The sequence below is a fragment of the Chinchilla lanigera genome, unplaced genomic scaffold, assembly GCF_000276665.1.
Source record: "Chinchilla lanigera isolate Chin_1 unplaced genomic scaffold, ChiLan1.0 scaffold00036, whole genome shotgun sequence".
Classification (NCBI taxonomy): Eukaryota; Metazoa; Chordata; class Mammalia; order Rodentia; family Chinchillidae; genus Chinchilla; species Chinchilla lanigera.
In genome coordinates this window covers 17854282-17870703 of record NW_004955437.1, presented here as the reverse complement: position 1 = coordinate 17870703, position 16422 = coordinate 17854282, and the positions used below count along the sequence as shown (strand labels likewise).

General features: G+C 42.6%; 1 protein-coding gene across 3 annotated transcripts in view; it reads left to right on the top strand.

The window, feature by feature from the left end:
- Nucleotides 1-16422, top strand: part of Vcl (vinculin) — a 107256-nt gene that overhangs the window by 49550 nt on the left and 41284 nt on the right. For all 3 annotated transcript variants that reach the window (XM_005389935.2, XM_005389933.2, XM_005389934.2), the window contains exons 3-6: nt 10981-11131; nt 11282-11390; nt 13148-13270; nt 14685-14845. In XM_005389935.2, coding sequence (XP_005389992.1) covers nt 10981-11131; nt 11282-11390; nt 13148-13270; nt 14685-14845 — 544 coding nt within the window. The remainder of the gene's footprint in view (nt 1-10980; nt 11132-11281; nt 11391-13147; nt 13271-14684; nt 14846-16422) is intronic.

Here is a 16422-nt window from a genome sequence, read left to right as displayed (position 1 = left end):
TTTTTTGGTTTTTCTCCGGTACCAGGAACCAAACTCATGACCTTGCGCTTGCCAGGCAGGCACTTTTGCCGCTGAGCTAAATCCCCAGCCCAATATTTCATAATTTTGATGTGAATTCCTCTTTAACCATGTGTGTTATTTCAGAGTGTATTTTAAAGTTTTCAAATCTCTTTTAGTCTCTGTAATATTTCTAAATTGATTGTGTTATGCCCCAAAGACATGGTTGGTATAATATCAGTTCTTGGAAATTCTTTTGAGACATAGTAAGTGATTTTGTTGAGTATGTTATGTGTGCTTGAAGACAAAACATATTTTCTTTTGTTTGGATATAGTTTTACTTATGTGAGTCAGACCTTTTATAGTCTGTTTTGTCTGTTTGAGTAGTCCATGACAGAGATAGAGTCGCCTATGCTACTTGTAGACTTACAAGTTTTCCCCCAATTGTTGGTGTTAGTGTTGTATGTTTCAAAGTAATACCATAGGCTGGTTATAAGTTTGTGGTTTTCTCTCTTTTTTTTTTTTTTTTTTTCCCTCTCTTTTTGAGACAGGGTCTTATTAGGCAGTCCCGGTGGCCTTGAGCTCACTTTGTAGCCCAGGGGCTTCCGAATTCTGTTACTGATTTGTTGTTTGCTATCCTAGCTACTGGCTGTTTATTCCCTAAGTGATAACATCCTGTTATTAAGCCTATTCCCTTTCATTTTGTGCTTAGGTATCCTAATCTCTGTAGCTCATTCATTACATTCTTCTGTAAAACACTGTAAACACTTTTCAGCATAGTGGCCTTCACATAATAGTGAGGTAGATATTCAGTTATTAGCTCACTAATAGAAATACGTGAGAAGATAAAATGAGTTCAGTAATACTTAAAATTTTTCAACTATTTCAAAATTATCTTCAAGTGATTTTCAACATACGTTGGAAAACTGTTCGCATCTGTGAGAAACACTAGCTTGCGTGGTCTGTGCCATGGCGCTAGCTTGAGATGGAGACGGCCCGGGGCATCGGTGGACCCGAAGGTAGCAGAGTTCTTGATTCAAACTTGGAATCTCTTCCTTGCACTGATGCCCGATTTGAAAATAGGGTGAGCAAGGAGGGAGAGAGAAAAGGACTAGTCATCCAGGCTTTTAGGGATTCAAAGGTTATGACTCATCCTCTGTCTTCAAGTGCTAGGCTCACCAAGACAGAAAGGAGTGCGTCCTGGATGACGAACATGTCTCTGTGCAGGAGTGCAGGTCGGAACAGCATGTTAAGTATCAGCACGCAGTGTACGGCTGGACGAGTTGTGCTGTGCGTTTGCTACTTGAGCTAGATTAAGAATGTCATTGTGCTCTGCGTGCCTGACTCCCTCCTATAAACCAACCGTGCCTGCAGCCTTCACACAGGTTTCTGGATGACGAATGACTGAAGATTCTTGAGCCTCCTCAAACGGCAACTTCAGGGCAAAGCATCCTCACTAGAACTCTGATGCCACAGAATGAGCCTGTTTCTGATTAAGATTGAACTAAATTAAAATTTGTGTCAAATGGCTAGCATATAAAAGGTCACTTTATCTTCGTGCATCTCAGTTGTATTTTTTCCCCATGTGTATAAACACAAAAAGGTCCAAGGTGGGAATGAATTGGTTATAGAGGCCGTGCTTCCTGTTTGAGGGACGCTAGGATGCAGTCTCAGTGGAGCTCATTCTTTGGATTAACAATTTAATCCTAAACGCCTGTTGGAGGGAGAAATGTTTTGGCTTCGGGAGTCATTTTCACTTAGCCTTTAGCAGAGTGCGGGCTCTGCTATGGAGGAAAGCAGAGAAGGTGCGAGGGCCTGCTGCCTCCTCCCCCTCCCCCTTCGCCCTCCCCCCTCCCCTCCCCCTCACTCAGGCCTGACATTAGGAAGGGCCTGGACTTTACTGTGTTCAAACGAGGCCATGTATGTAGTCACAAAGAGCAAGGTAAAAGAAGATGTTTAACATGCAATTAAAATTATTAAATGTAATCATTTAAATATGCAACTTTTATGACTATTTATTGGTATCTCTTCACATTTAAATATAGTGTGCTTTTCAAACCTGAAGATAATCTGGGCCTTTCTTAATCCCTAAGAGCTGTAGAGCCGTTGCCTGTTACGCGAGGGACCTAGGTCACAGCCTCAGCCCTGCAGTGGGTGGAGGAGAGAAAAGAGAGAGCTGGGCATAGCGGCCTACAACCCCACTCAGCACTCAGCACTCAGGAGGCTGAGGCAGGAGGAGTATAGGCCAGTCTGGGCTACGTGGTGAGTTCAAGGCCAGCCTGCACTGCCTCCTGAGATCCTTTCTCAAAAAACCAAGCAGAGAGAGAGAGACAGACAGAGACAGATAGAGACAGACAGAGAGATAGAGATGTGCTGGGAAAAGACTCACAGATACCGTGGGGAGACCCGCTTTGTAAGTAGTGCTAGGCTTGTGAGGGCAAGAACAGGGTAGTCTTCACCTTCTCCATCTCTTTCCTCATGTCGCACATAAAAAACGACAGCTCCCGCTTTCGTGACCTGGATTTTCACTGGACATACTTCTAAGCACAGTACTGCTTGATACTTGTGTGTTTGTTTCCGCCTACTAAGGTCGGGAGTTTTTTGTTGTTGGTTTTTGTTTTTTGGGACAAGATCTCACTGTGTAGTCCAGGCTGGTCTCGAACTTGTGGGCCTCTTGCCTCAGCCTCCCCAGTGCTGGGGTTGATTATAGCTGAGTGCCACCATACTGGCTTTGTTGTTGTCTCTTAAATTTCCCTGTTTCTCGATACCATAACCTGAGGTAGGTCTTCAGTAGATGAGATGAATAAATAGAGTGTGTAGGAAAGAACTGAGTGAAAAGAACTTGAGATTAGTAGCCCACTTTTTCTGAGTGCAGTCTAAAAGAATTTTTAGGAGAGAGACTTGTGGCAAATCTCTGAATCTCTAGATCTGTTTTCCTTAAGTAAAAAATTTAGGGCTGAGGGTGTAGTTTAGGGGTAGAGCACTGGTAGAGCACCTTAGCATGCGCAGTGCCCTGGGTTTGATCTCCAGAGCCACAGAAAAAAATTCGGCTAAGTTTAAATTTGTTAAGTGATAACTAAGATCACGTGGAACTGAGAAAGTTGGAATCTTCTCTTCTGTTGTCTCAGATGGTCTCAGGAGCCGTTCTGGCAGGGATGGATTGGTGAGTCATGAGTGAGCACATGTAGGGACCCCTTGAGACCGAACCATTTGCAGGTGTGTCCAGCCTTTTGGCTCGCCAGGCCACTTCGAGGAAAGAGGAAAGGTCTTAGCCCTTTAGAAAATGTAGAATGTAGTTACTGTATAAAAGTCGCCAAACTTGTTTTATTTTTTAATGTTTGTTATATAACATTTTCAAAAGCCAGATGTGGTGTTGGGTGCCTGTAATGCCAGCACTGAGGAGGCAGAGGCAGAAGGACTGCCAAGTTCAAGGCTGGTCTGAACTACATAGTGAGACTTGTCCCCAAAAAAGTGGAAAAAAAAAAAGAGGGCAGGTGACTTGTGGACTGCAGATTGGGTGCACTTGAAAACACGGGAATTTTCTGGTACTTTAGGTAAAGGACTTTGAAGGCAGAGAGAAGCCTTAACTTGTACGAATGGATTGATCAAAAGTATCTAAATCAGTATTTCTACTACTTAGTCAAGATACAGGATTACCTAGGAAACCGACAATATCCCTAGTCATTCCCTAAAATGCTTTTGAAGATTCAGATTTCTATTTTAAAAGTAGAAGATCACCTTAAGAAGCCAGGCAGTTTGAATGTTTAAATAAAATCCCATTTTCTGCAGACAGGACAGACTCCTTCCTGTTTCTGACTGCTGGTTAGTCACAGCGGGGTGTGTTTGGCTTTTACGAACACCGTTAAATTTTAATGTACAGATCAGATGTCTTATTGTAGAAAAAAAATGGTGCAGTGTCTGTTTTGGCCCTCTCGGTTTACCACCCAAGGGAACCATTAGCAGAGAATCAATTTGATTCCTGCAAACCTCTTCCATTTCATCTGTTCTTTCCCCCACTTTCTTGTCAGTTTCCTTTCTTCCATATTGGCTATTCCCAGCATTTGTTCTCTCTCTTTTTTTTTTCTTCAGATTTGAAAACCATCCTTGTCATTTCTGGATTGGTTTTGAATGATTATTTTCTTTGTTATGGGTGCCATTTTCATGCCTTTTTGCCTATTTGGTGATTGTCTGTTGGATGGCAGTTTCCTATCACTGCTGCAACAAATCACAAACTTAGATTTATTGTCTTCTAATTATGGAGGTCAGAAGTATAAAGTGGGACATCAGGACCACGTGCTTGCTGGAGATTTGCAGGAAAGAATGCATTTTTGTGCCTTTTCTAGCTTCTAGCAACTGCCTGCTTTCTTTGGCTTGTGGCCCCTCATCATTCCAACTTCTGTTTCTGTCATCACGTCTCCTTCTGCGTCTCTTGTCATACCATAGTGCAGTAATAACATCCGTGTACTGATAACTGTCAAACATTCTGTTCCACAGTAGCAGTCTTTGAAGAATGATTGTAACATGAACATTTGCAAGTAAACAAAAACTGATACATTTTTTCATGAGCAGACTTTTACTAGAGAAAATTCTACAGAATGTACAGAATCACAGACTTCAGATGGTTCTAGAAACTGGGTGTAAGGTCTGAGATGAAAGAGATAATGATAAGCCAAGATATCAAACAAATGTTGACTTACTTAAAACGATAATGGAGTACGTTTTACCTACAACCTTTGAAAACCAACTATATGAGTTTTTCCACACCAAAAAGCAGTTCTCCAGCTTCCTAGGTACCAGTTGTGTGTCAAACAATTCATTGTCAGTCTCCCCACCTTAAAGGACTCAGTCCCAGAAGACCACCCTCAGTTGAGACCCCAGTCACAAGTACCAAGTGCCTGGAGGACCTCATTTCTAACTGAGCTGATCACAGAGTTGCGAGTTTCCATAATGCTGCCTCCTCCGATAATTTGCTAGTAAATTAGCACAAAACTCGGGAAGATACTTTACTTACATTAGAGATGTATTCTAAAGGATGAAACCCAGAAGAGCAAGGTGTGACAAGGGAAGGACCTGCATGGGGCTTCCTCGCCCTCTCTGAGCACACCACTTCCCAGCACTTGGATGAGGTCACCAACCCAGAAGCTGTGAGTCCAGTTGTTCAGGGGTTTTTTTGAGGGGGGCGGGGAGGTACCAGGAATTGAACTCACAGCCTCATGCTTGCCCCGCAGGTGCTGCGCTGCTGAGCTAAATCGCCAGCCCTGTTCAGGGGTTTTTATGGGGGTTTCATTACACACTTGATAAATTATTGGCCACGAGTGAGGCTGACACGTCGGGGGTCAGGGTGAGGGCAGAAGGTCCCGCTTTCTAGTCACCCCTTGGTTTTCATGGCAACAAGCCCTGTCTCGAAGCTGTCAGAGCCCTCTAGCTGCTGTTACTCGGTAGCACACAAAGACACTCTTAGCATTCTGCAGATTCCAAGAGTAGTTTTGGAGCTGTATGCCAGGCGCCTGGCAAAGATCAATATGTATTCTTTCTTGTATCACAAGTAATAAAACACCTAACAAAATTTAAAGGCCTAAATGAAAATGTGTAACTTTTTGTACACAAAAACAACATAAACACCAAACAAAAGTAGTAGTGTAAATGTCGGAAAGTGATAAGTATCCTGGGAGCCTCCTGTTGTTTGAGAAGGAGATAAGAACATTGACAAAAATAATAGAAGTAGAGTGTGTAACCTCTGAAATAATAGTGGGAAATAGAAGCAGTGAGAAAAACAGAAATGATCTGGGGGTGCGGCTCAGTGGCAGTGCACTTACCTAGTGAGCAGGAAGGCCTGGGTGTGATCCCTAGCACCATCAAAAAACAAAAGCTACAACAAAGAACCTGGGCAGGGGGAGAGGCAAGGAGGGAGGGAGGGAGATGCATTGGGAAAAGATAAATTTGTAAAAAGCCGATTTTGCATTAACCTGGCCAACACTTTTTTTTCTTTTTGGTTTTTTTCTGGTACCGGGAACCGAACTCACGACCTTGTACTTGCCAGGCAGGCGCTGTGCCACTGAGCTAAATCTCCAGCCCCTCTGACACACATTTTAAAGCCTTACTTTATTGACCACATTTTGACACACTACATTGGAGCGGTACAGCAATAATGGGAAGATAGAAGAGCTTTTTTTGTTTTTGTTTTTTTGACACAAGGTCTCGTTGTGTAGTCCAGGCTGGCCTCGAACTCTCAGTATTCCTCCTGCTTCAGCCTCCCAAATGCTGAGATTACAGGCATGTGCCACCCAGCCTGGCTGAGCCTTTTATATTTAGAAGTGTACATGTACTTTTAAATTTCCAAACAATTCATTGTCAGAGAAATCATAATGAAAATTATTTAGAACTGAGTAACAAAAAATTCTTGCCTGTCCAAACTCATGGGGCTTGGAAGCAGAAAAAAAATCGGTGTCATTAGTAAAAGAAAAGGAACACACAAATTAAATTCACAATAATTTATCATTTCATATGGAACAGATTGACAAGTTAACAAGCTCTGACTTGGAGGGCCAACTGAGAACATTTTGGGTGGGGGTAATAAGTTGATAGAATCATTTTAGAAGTGTTTGGTATTCCCTGGTCAAGTTGAACATATGTATTTCTTTTAATACTTGCACTGGAAGGTATATAAACTAAACTCTGTGCGTGTGTACTAGAGGCCAGTAAGAGACAATTCACAGCAATATTACTTGTTCATACTAATACCAGTCACAAACACAGTAACCTAGAACACCTCTAATGTCCACAAGATGTAGAATGGGTAAGTAAATTATGATATACCCACACAGCGGCATATGACACAGTAGCTACAGTTATTAACATGATCTGAAGTGTGGGATCAATGTCATAAGCCTGAAAAGACCAGTCACAAAAGTATGCATGGCAGTAAGGTACCATTACAAGTGAAACTAAATGTATGTTGCTTAGGTATGTATGCCTAGGTAGGTGGTAAAAGTATAAAGAAAATCAAGTAAACAAATCGGCATCAGAGTAACAGCTACTTATGGAGAACAGGGAAGAGGATTTGTTTACAGTAGAGTTTTAGAAAGTTGGCATTGTTTTATTTCTGAAGCATAATCATATATAGATGAATGAAGTTCATCTGAGTTTTCTTGTGTTTGAATTAAAGTTCATAGAATTCATATGGTTTATTTTGTAGCTTTAAATATAGGAAAATCCAAACTTCAATCATAAAAGAGAAATGCAGAGTAGCATTATATCGAGTAACTAGACAATCAACAGAATGGGAGAAAAATTTACAAATTTTCTTTTTTTTTTTTTTTTGGTTTTTCTCCGGTACCGGGAACCGAACTCACGATCTTGCGCTTGCCAGGCAGGCGCTTTGCCGCTGAGCTAAATCCCCAGCCCCCTACAAATTTTCTGATTAGGGTTTAATATTTGGCCTATATAAAGAATACTTATCGGTCAACAACAACACAAAAGGCCACTAAATGGAAAAATGGACAAAGGGTTTGAATCCTTGTATATAAAAATTGGCAGGCATGTGAAAAGATATTCATTACTATTGGTCATTAAGGAAATGTAAATGAAAACGACAATAAGATGTGACTTCATACTCATTAGGGTAGCTTTAATAACAAAGAAAAAAAAAACCCCAGACAGTATAACAAGTGTTGGTGAAGACGTGGAGATGGAAACCCTTGTACATTCTGGTGGGATTATAAATTGGCGAAGCACTGGGAAATAGTTTGGCGGTTTCTCAAAAAGTTAAACATAGAAGTGTCATGTCAAGTAGCAGTTCCTTTCTAGGTATATATTCAAGAGAATTTAAAGCATGTATCCACCAGAAACTTACCTGTGAATGTTTAAAGTGGTATTATTCATAATTGCAAAAGGTAGAGAAAGCCAGATGTCTGTGAGTGTGTGATTAGGTAAGGCAAATTGGGCCATATACAGTACAGACAGTGGAGTATTATTCAGCCATTAAAGGGAACGAGGCACCGATAAAGGTTACAACTTGGATGAACCTCGAAAACATTATGCTAAATGAAAGAAATGAAAGAAGCCCGAAGAGACAGGTTGTATGGTGTATTGATGCTTTTATACAACATAGGCACGTGCACTGACACAGAAAGCAGATTGGGGTTATCAAGGACGAGGGAAGGAATGGGACGCCGTTACTTACTACGTCCTGGGTGTCTCACTGAGATGGCAAGTTTTGACAGTAGCAGGAGTGGGGATTGCACAATACAGTATTGTGAATACTAGGTACTACTGAATTACACCCTTTGAAGTGGTTATGGGAGTGCTGCATGTTAAGTGAATTTCACTTTGATTGAAAAATAACTTCTACTGGGACCCCATTTCGGTATATCTTTGGAGAAGACCCTGAAGTTTGACTACACACTGAATCGATGCGATGGTAAGCAGTGTGTCAGACTGCCACTCACCGTGAGGGGAGTGTGCAGTAGTATAACTTCTGCAGGCCGCAGTGTGGGCACGTTCGTTAAAATTACAACTCTCCGTACCTTTGACTCAGCAATTCCAGCTGTGGAATGCAGCCTACAGATACATGGCTTGCAGTGATTAAGTGTTCAAGGTGATTCACTGTAGCAGGCTAATAAATTATGAACTATTGTGCAGCTGTATAAAAGAATGAAACAGCTTTTTAATGTATGTTTAATAGAACATATCCAAGTGAAAACGGCAGAATGCAGAGGATGCATAGTGTGATACTATTTGTGTGAAAAGAGAAATGCACATACTTGTGTCTGTATGCCTGAAATATCTTATGAAGATGTTCACACTTGGGGAATATAAATGTCTGTAGTTAAAATTCCTGTTCATTTTTATACCTCAGTATTAGTTGTAAGTGGGATCGAATTTGAGTCCCTTTAAGATAGTGGAGGGAAGGAGGTTTTTCACTGTACGAGTGTTCCCTTCTAGTTTTACATGTGTGTATATGTTTTTGTAATATATGTGAATGTACGTGTCATATAATTTAAACTTAAAATTCTAATTTAAAAATTCAAAAGAACAAAGTACCCAGTCTCTTCAGATAGATCAAAAGCTGTAGCAGATAGGTCTTGCCCTTCAGTGATATTTTCAGGTACTGCCTTATGCCTTATGACACCAGTGTCTGTGTCTTAGTTTAGGAAAGTGTGCTTTTTGAGAGGTAGAATAGTGCGTTTTTTTCCTTTTCTTTTCTTTTCTTTTTTTCTTTTCTTTTTTGAGACAGGTCTTGCTGTGTAGTTTGGGTTGGCCTTGGACTTTCTCTAGCCCAGCTAGCCTCAGACTGTCGGCAGTCCTCCTGCCTCAGCTTCTCGAGTGCTGGGATTATAGGTGTGCGCCAGTACACCCCACCAGAATAGTGGGTTTTTTTTTTTTTTTTCATTTTGAGACAGGGTCTTGCTATGTAGTTCAGGCTGGCCTTGAGCTCACTTTATAGCCCACACTGGTCTGGAACTCACAGTGATCCTCCTGCCTCAGCTTCCTTTGTGCTGGGATTACAGGTGTGCACCATCACGCCCAGTGGAATAATGCTTTTCATACCTCTATATACAGTACAGTTTCCATAGTCCTGTGTGCCCCCCACCCCAGCCCCCATACTGGGGTTGGAACCCAGGGCCTTCTGTACTGACCTAGATCTCCAGCTCTTTTAATTTTTTGAGATAGTATCTTGCTGAGTTGCCCAGGCTGGGCTCCAGTTTGTGATCATCCTGCCTCGCCACCCAGCATGCTGGGATTGCAGGTGTATGCCACCGTGCCAGCTTCCAGTGCTTTTTATGTACAGATGCTCTTGGTTTAATGACCTGCCTGTGTAACGACAGTGTGGACTTAACCACCAAGGCACAATGTTCAGACCTAACACCTGCTGCTCAGACTTACGACCCATCTTTTTTTATTGTACAGTTCTCTATATCTTATTTATTGAGCTTCACTATCTTTTTTTGGCATAGAATACCTTGTTTATACAGTAATGTAAGTTTCGCCGATTGTATTGTACAGTACAGCACTCTAGTTTAATAATGGTTATACATTACAGTGTTGCATGTAGGAGTTAGGCAAAGAAAAGCAAAATCACCAAGTTGGAATTCCCTTTGACCATTTCTTTGTTCTGAATATTGTAATGTACATGCTGTATACAATTCCTCATTTAGTGACCAGTCACTTTCACAGTAACCCAGGTGTCAGATGAGGAATGTCTGTAGTTGAAATTCCTGTTCATTTAATTCTTCTTAGCTGTACTGGCTGGGCATGGTGGTGCACACCTGTAATCCCAGCAGTCAGGAGGAGGAGGCAGGATTGCCCACGTGGGCTACATGGTGAGTTCAAGCCCTGCCTGAACTACATATTGCGACTCTGTCCCAAAAAACCGAAAATACAAAGGTCTTTAGTGCTAACAGTATACATATATTGAATATGAGATGAAAGGAGATGCGCTTAGGTTTCTTTCAGTTTTGTACGGATGAATACAGTGAGTACAGTGAATGAGTATATTTTAGTAGAGTTGGAGGGTTGAGGAGAATGCTTGGTTTGTTTTTTGGGTTCCTCCATTAAGTAAATTCTCCCCACCCACAACCTCCAATCCTTGGCTATCCAATGGTCTGTTTTAAATTATATTAATATTAAACTATTAAGAACTGGTACAGTTATTAATGCCAGTGATCCTTTAACAGCATGGGTTTTATGGAGCTATTTCCAAATGGTCCAGTGGATTTGTTCAAAAAAGCTCTGTAGGTAGATGAATGAGGAATTTGTGTATCACTTCATCTTTTTCTTTGTGTTTCTTCCTGTTTATTTGATTTGTGTGGTTATTAAATTTCACTGACAAAGTGCCTTGGCATTTTAAATACTATCTTCCAGTAGCTTAAAAAAAAACAAAAAAAACCACAAGTGAACTTCCATACACTGGCATTATTTCCATTTGCATAGGACTGGTGTGACTGGGCTCTGCCAGGAAATGAATGTGTGCTCTTCCCTCAGGGTCGAGAACGCCTGCACCAAGCTTGTCCAGGCAGCCCAGATGCTTCAGACAGACCCTTACTCGGTGCCTGCTCGAGATTATCTGATCGACGGGTCCCGGGGCATCCTCTCTGGCACATCAGACCTGCTCCTGACCTTCGATGAGGCTGAGGTAGGCAATCTGAGGCCCACGCAGACCTCCTCCAGATAGAAAGCCGAGTCTTAAAGATAATCATGGAATATTGATGATTAAGACACGCTTTTCCGTGCTTTCTATGTATTGTCCCCTCCCTTGACTCAGTACTCTGAAATATATTTTCAGGTTCGTAAAATTATTAGAGTTTGCAAAGGAATTCTGGAATATCTTACAGTGGCAGAGGTGGTGGAGACCATGGAAGATTTGGTCACTTACACAAAGAATCTTGGGCCGGGTGAGTCATATCCAGCTTGTCTAATACAGTGTTCATGGCTTGTCCATGTCGGACCTCGAGGAGAGAGTGCCCTTCTCTGACCTTTTGCTGAAAGAGGTGTTGATGGGTTGGGATTTCAGGGGTCTCTGCTCTGTTGATGGGAGTGACACCAGGCTTCTGTGGAGGAGATCTCATTGTCTCTGAAACAGCAATCTGCTTTCTACAAATCCTGGCCCTGTCAAAGGAATGAAAGCAGACATTGCAAATGTCGCTGGGGAACGCAGCAGATGCTTTTCTGTTACTGAAATGCTGAAGGCTTCCCTGAATCTTGACCTCTCTCCCCATTCCGCATCACACTGCATTTCTTCTTCACTGACTGCCAGCTGCCTGTAGCTCTTCTGACCTCTTAGCTTGCTAATGATCCTGCTTACCTTTACAGATCTATGCCTTAGCTCGAGGCTGCAGCGTATAATCAGACCTAGGAGGAGAGAAGAGCTGCTGTGCTGGAGTCTCATTTTGAAATGCTTGTTTGAGCATCTGAGTATTAAATATTCAAAATACACAAACGGACACCAGCTTTTGATGTTAGACATGTAGAACATGATGCGGAGAGTCCTTAAAGTATGAATGAGACCAACGGACGATATCCTGGGCACTTGATGTGTATTGCCTTAAAAAATTCTTTTGTTTTATATGAAATGTTAAGTAGAAGCATGAGCTTGTGGTGTAGCTGTTCCGTAAGCTTCACGGCATTAAGAGTTTCCCTGAGCCATTTTTGAAGAGCACCCGGAAATGGCTTTCCTTGGTAACTTCAGAGCTGTGATCTTTAGGCTTTCACATAGCACTGCAAAAAAGGTTTATTTCCCAGAATGGAATTTAGGTAGAATCCCAACACATAAAGGACAAAATGAAGCTACTCTGGGTGAAGTAGAAGCGGCTCCACCTGTTTCAGCAATCTCCCTTTGAGACAATTTAAGAAATCTTAGGAACAATTTGAAAATCAGAGCTTCACAGAATCAGGTATCGCTTTGAATAATGACTGAAGTAAACAAAGCGTCAGGCCAGTTCTAAAACACCAGACACTCTCAAACACTGTCATCACTGTAATTATTTTTATATTTCTATTAGCTTCTAGTTATAACATACGCTTAGTTTAGACAAACTGGAAAGTACAGCAGAGTATAAAGATGAAAACAGCGTATCACTGTCATCCTTAGAACTTTTCCCAGCCCTTCGATTCAGTACTAGGCTCACATGAGATTCTTACGTAGCACAGCACAGCGGCCAGGTGCGGTATGAAACATACGCACGGTAACCCGGCAGAGTAGTTCCCCACTCGTGAATTAATTTTTGTACAAATACGCATTTAATCATTTCGGATTTTAATGCTTAGGAATGCATGTACATCAAACACGTGAAAATTGTACCATACTTAAGGTTTTCATTTAATACATTTTTTTTTACATATTAACAAACACATTTACAAAGTAACACAGGAACAATATAAGCAATACAGAATTTCAGACAAGGTGATAGGAAGTTAACAATGGTTGTTGTATTACATATTGGTATCTTCAAACTGGTTACTCATTCATTTAATGAATCACTTTGATTCAGAAGAATAAAATTGCAAAAATGCGAGAGTTCGGTGGTAGCGTCTTGTTTCCGTGGGCAGTCAGCTTGGACTTTCACAGTAACTCACAACGGAGGGAGGCTGAGAAGGCCAGACTCCGGCTTGTTCCCTCACTCACCCCGCACGATCTCCTCCTTGTGCCCAGGAATGACCAAGATGGCCAAGATGATCGACGAGAGGCAGCAGGAGCTGACTCACCAGGAGCACCGAGTAATGCTGGTGAACTCCATGAACACAGTCAAAGAGCTGCTTCCGGTTCTCATTTCAGGTACTTCCTGTTTGTAGCTCATTTTACAGGGTAAGGTGCATGACTGTGTTCTCACTCTGAGGGCCATTTTCCGTAGCTGCTTTGTTGCGTCTGGTGGGCTGGGTATTGTGATGGCTGCAGCTGACTGGCTAGGCCTGTATCATCTTCTCAGTGTTCTCCTTCTCCTGCTCTTTGCTGAGATTGCCCTTGCTGTGGCAGCCCAATGCTCTGTAAAGCTCTGACAGGCCCTTTATCTGAGAGGTGGAAATCTACTCTGGTTGTGGACGTTGAATTTTCACACCCGGTGTAACAGAAAAGTAATTAGGAGCGGGATTGGCTATTATGGAGCACTGTATGACAAAGCTTCCTGTGCAGTGTGTGTTAGCACAGTTTTGCTAAAAGGTATTTAACTGTTCTCTACATTACGAATATATCAGTTCTCTGGTCACTTGTTGGGACCATCTTATCTTCCCCTTGGCCAGAGCCCAGATATGCAAGCACGAGGGAGGACTGCTCTCTCGGCGAGTAAAGGAGATTTGCACCTACTCAGTGTCTAGAATGCCCAGCATTGTACAGTTTCCATAATTATCTCAGGCAAGTTGTGGGTGAGTTTAACTCTGAGAAGGCAGCTTTATTTTTAAAATCAGACGAGGCGCTTCACTGTGAGCCCCATTGTTTGCTTTGGTATTTCAAATAGTAGCTAAGAGAGAAATTTACGTACACTAGATACTTGCAAATGGAAACTTATATGGAGAGGTTCTTTTTATTTACGTTGGGGGTGTTGCTTGTATGGTGCTGGGACTGAACCCAAAGCGCTGTGTAATGCTAGGCCAGGCCCTCCTGCTGAGCTATAGACCCAGCCCTGGAAATAGCTGTTTGAGGCCATCTGTCCTATGTGGCAGAGAAGGTAGTTTTTTTCCAATCTGGGTACCTCAGAGCATTGCTCAATGTTTATTGAATTCTAATTGTTTTCCTTACTTTTGAGGGTTAGAAAGCCTGTGCTGCGTATTGAGAGACATCTTGGAGGACAAACTTGTTTCGTTGGGGTTTCCTGCTGGCATTAGGGGCAGCAGAATGCTGTCGGCGGCTTTCGGAGTGTTCCAGTGGGTTTACAGTGGGTGGAGCCAGTGTTAGGGCCCAGGATGACGAGGGACGGTAGAGCGTGAACGGTAGAGCGTGAATGAATGGTAGAGCGTGAACGCAGGCCGTCAGCTCGCCAATCGCGGTGCGGTGAAGTTTCGTACTGAGTGTTCTTTACAGTGAAAGTTGTTCACAGTGGCGCTCTATCGGCAGATTTGCAGTGTTCGTTTTGTGTATTCTCTTAAGACCTCAGAGCCCTCAAATACATATTTAAAGTGTGGAATATCTTGTGTGAATATTGTATGTAAAAAGTTAAATTCCAAGTTTAGCTTTTGACTTTTGGTTTATTTTATAGCTATGAAGATTTTTGTAACAACTAAAAACTCTAAAAACCAAGGAATAGAAGAAGCTTTGAAAAACCGCAATTTTACTGTAGAAAAGATGAGTGCCGAAATTAATGAGATCATCCGCGTGTTACAACTCACTTCTTGGGATGAAGACGCCTGGGCCAGCAAGGTGAGTGTTACTGGAGGGGAGACAAGCGAGCCCCCGATTCTTCCCTGCTGGCGGACTTCGATTGGCACCGGGCTCACGTTTTATCTTACGCGTGTGTATAGCACGAGACCGCAGATACTGTGAGACTAACCTTTCGTTTCAGGGGTTAATTGTTACCTCTGCACATTTCCTTTGTTCCAAGGAAACACAAAGAAATAGGCACACGGGGTGAGTGTTGGTTAAAAGCTGAAGCGTGAAACCTTAGCTTCTGGCTGGATGCTCATGGGCTGGGCTGGTGGAGGGGTTCTGCCCCCTCCCCTTCCCTGGGGGGGACCCCTGCCTTTGATGTGGGGGGTTGTTGCCAGCTGAGTAGGACAGAAACAGAATATGCTCATATTTCTGAATTTGATGGAAAAATCTTCTTTAATATACCTTTATCCTAAAAAAATACATAGGAAATTCTTAGCATTTCTGATGTATCCTTTGATCATTCCATTTTTTAAGTTTACTTAAAATACTGGTCTTCACCACTGTCAGTTGGTGGGATCCCTCCGCCCTGTGTAGAATCTCTCTGCGGACTCCAGAGGGGTTGATGGGTTCTCTGGGGCCTCCCAGCAGTGGCCTTGTGTTGCTCTGGTTGACTGCTCCCCGTGTGGTGACTATGAAGAGAGCTTCCAGGTCTCCGGGAACACTCCCCTTGTAGTAGTCCAAGATGCAGGCGGTGGGGGGAGCATACTGTCCCCAGGGTCCCGCTTCCCCGTAGGACACGGAAGTCCCCAGGATCCCCTAACAGGCAGGAGGCGGACTTACGCGGGGATTCTGTAGCCTGGCTTCACAGGATGCTCAGGAGAGCTGTAAGCTACGCTCACATCTGGGGTCTACAAGGTCAGCCCGCTCTCTAGTTGCCCGGAAAGCTGACTTAACTTTGAATAATAAATTACTTTTAACTGTGGAGTTGTTTACAGAAGCATTTTCTCACTGATCATGGAATTCTTTAATGGTGTCTAAATTTATTTTAAATGTATATGGTAAACTCATTTTAAGTCTTTGCTTTTGCATACTTGACAACTTTTACTTCCCTGTTATGACTTCTTTATGCATCTTCTTTTTCTTTTGTTCTGTTTGTTTTTTATTTTTTCTCACCTCTAGAAGGTAAGCTTTCCTTGCCCTTTAGTTTCTTTTTTGCTTAAAAAGAGAAAAAGCATGTCCGTGAGGTTTTCCTGTGCTGTGTGCCGTGCCTTACTCTGTGTGCCGGAGTGTGACGCTGTGCTCGGATGTGGGGCAGGACGTGACTTGCCGTGGGGCTCCGGGCAGACGGAGTCTGGCTCATGTTGAGCTCTTTCTTTGGGGGAGAAACACAAGGCAACATAGGACTACGGGATATCAGGCTTTCTGTACTTGGTAGCTTCTTTTATCTTTAGGCAGGCTCCTTAGAATTTTTTTTGGCCTGGTTCTTCCCATTGACTTCATTTGAGGGCCAGGTTTCCCCAGGGCGCTAGGTGACCCTAAGTTACCTCTAGACCCTGCCCTTGGAAAAGGAGACTTTCAGCTGATGCCTTCTCTGTAGATCTGTAGATCTTTCTCTTTCTTTCTTTCTT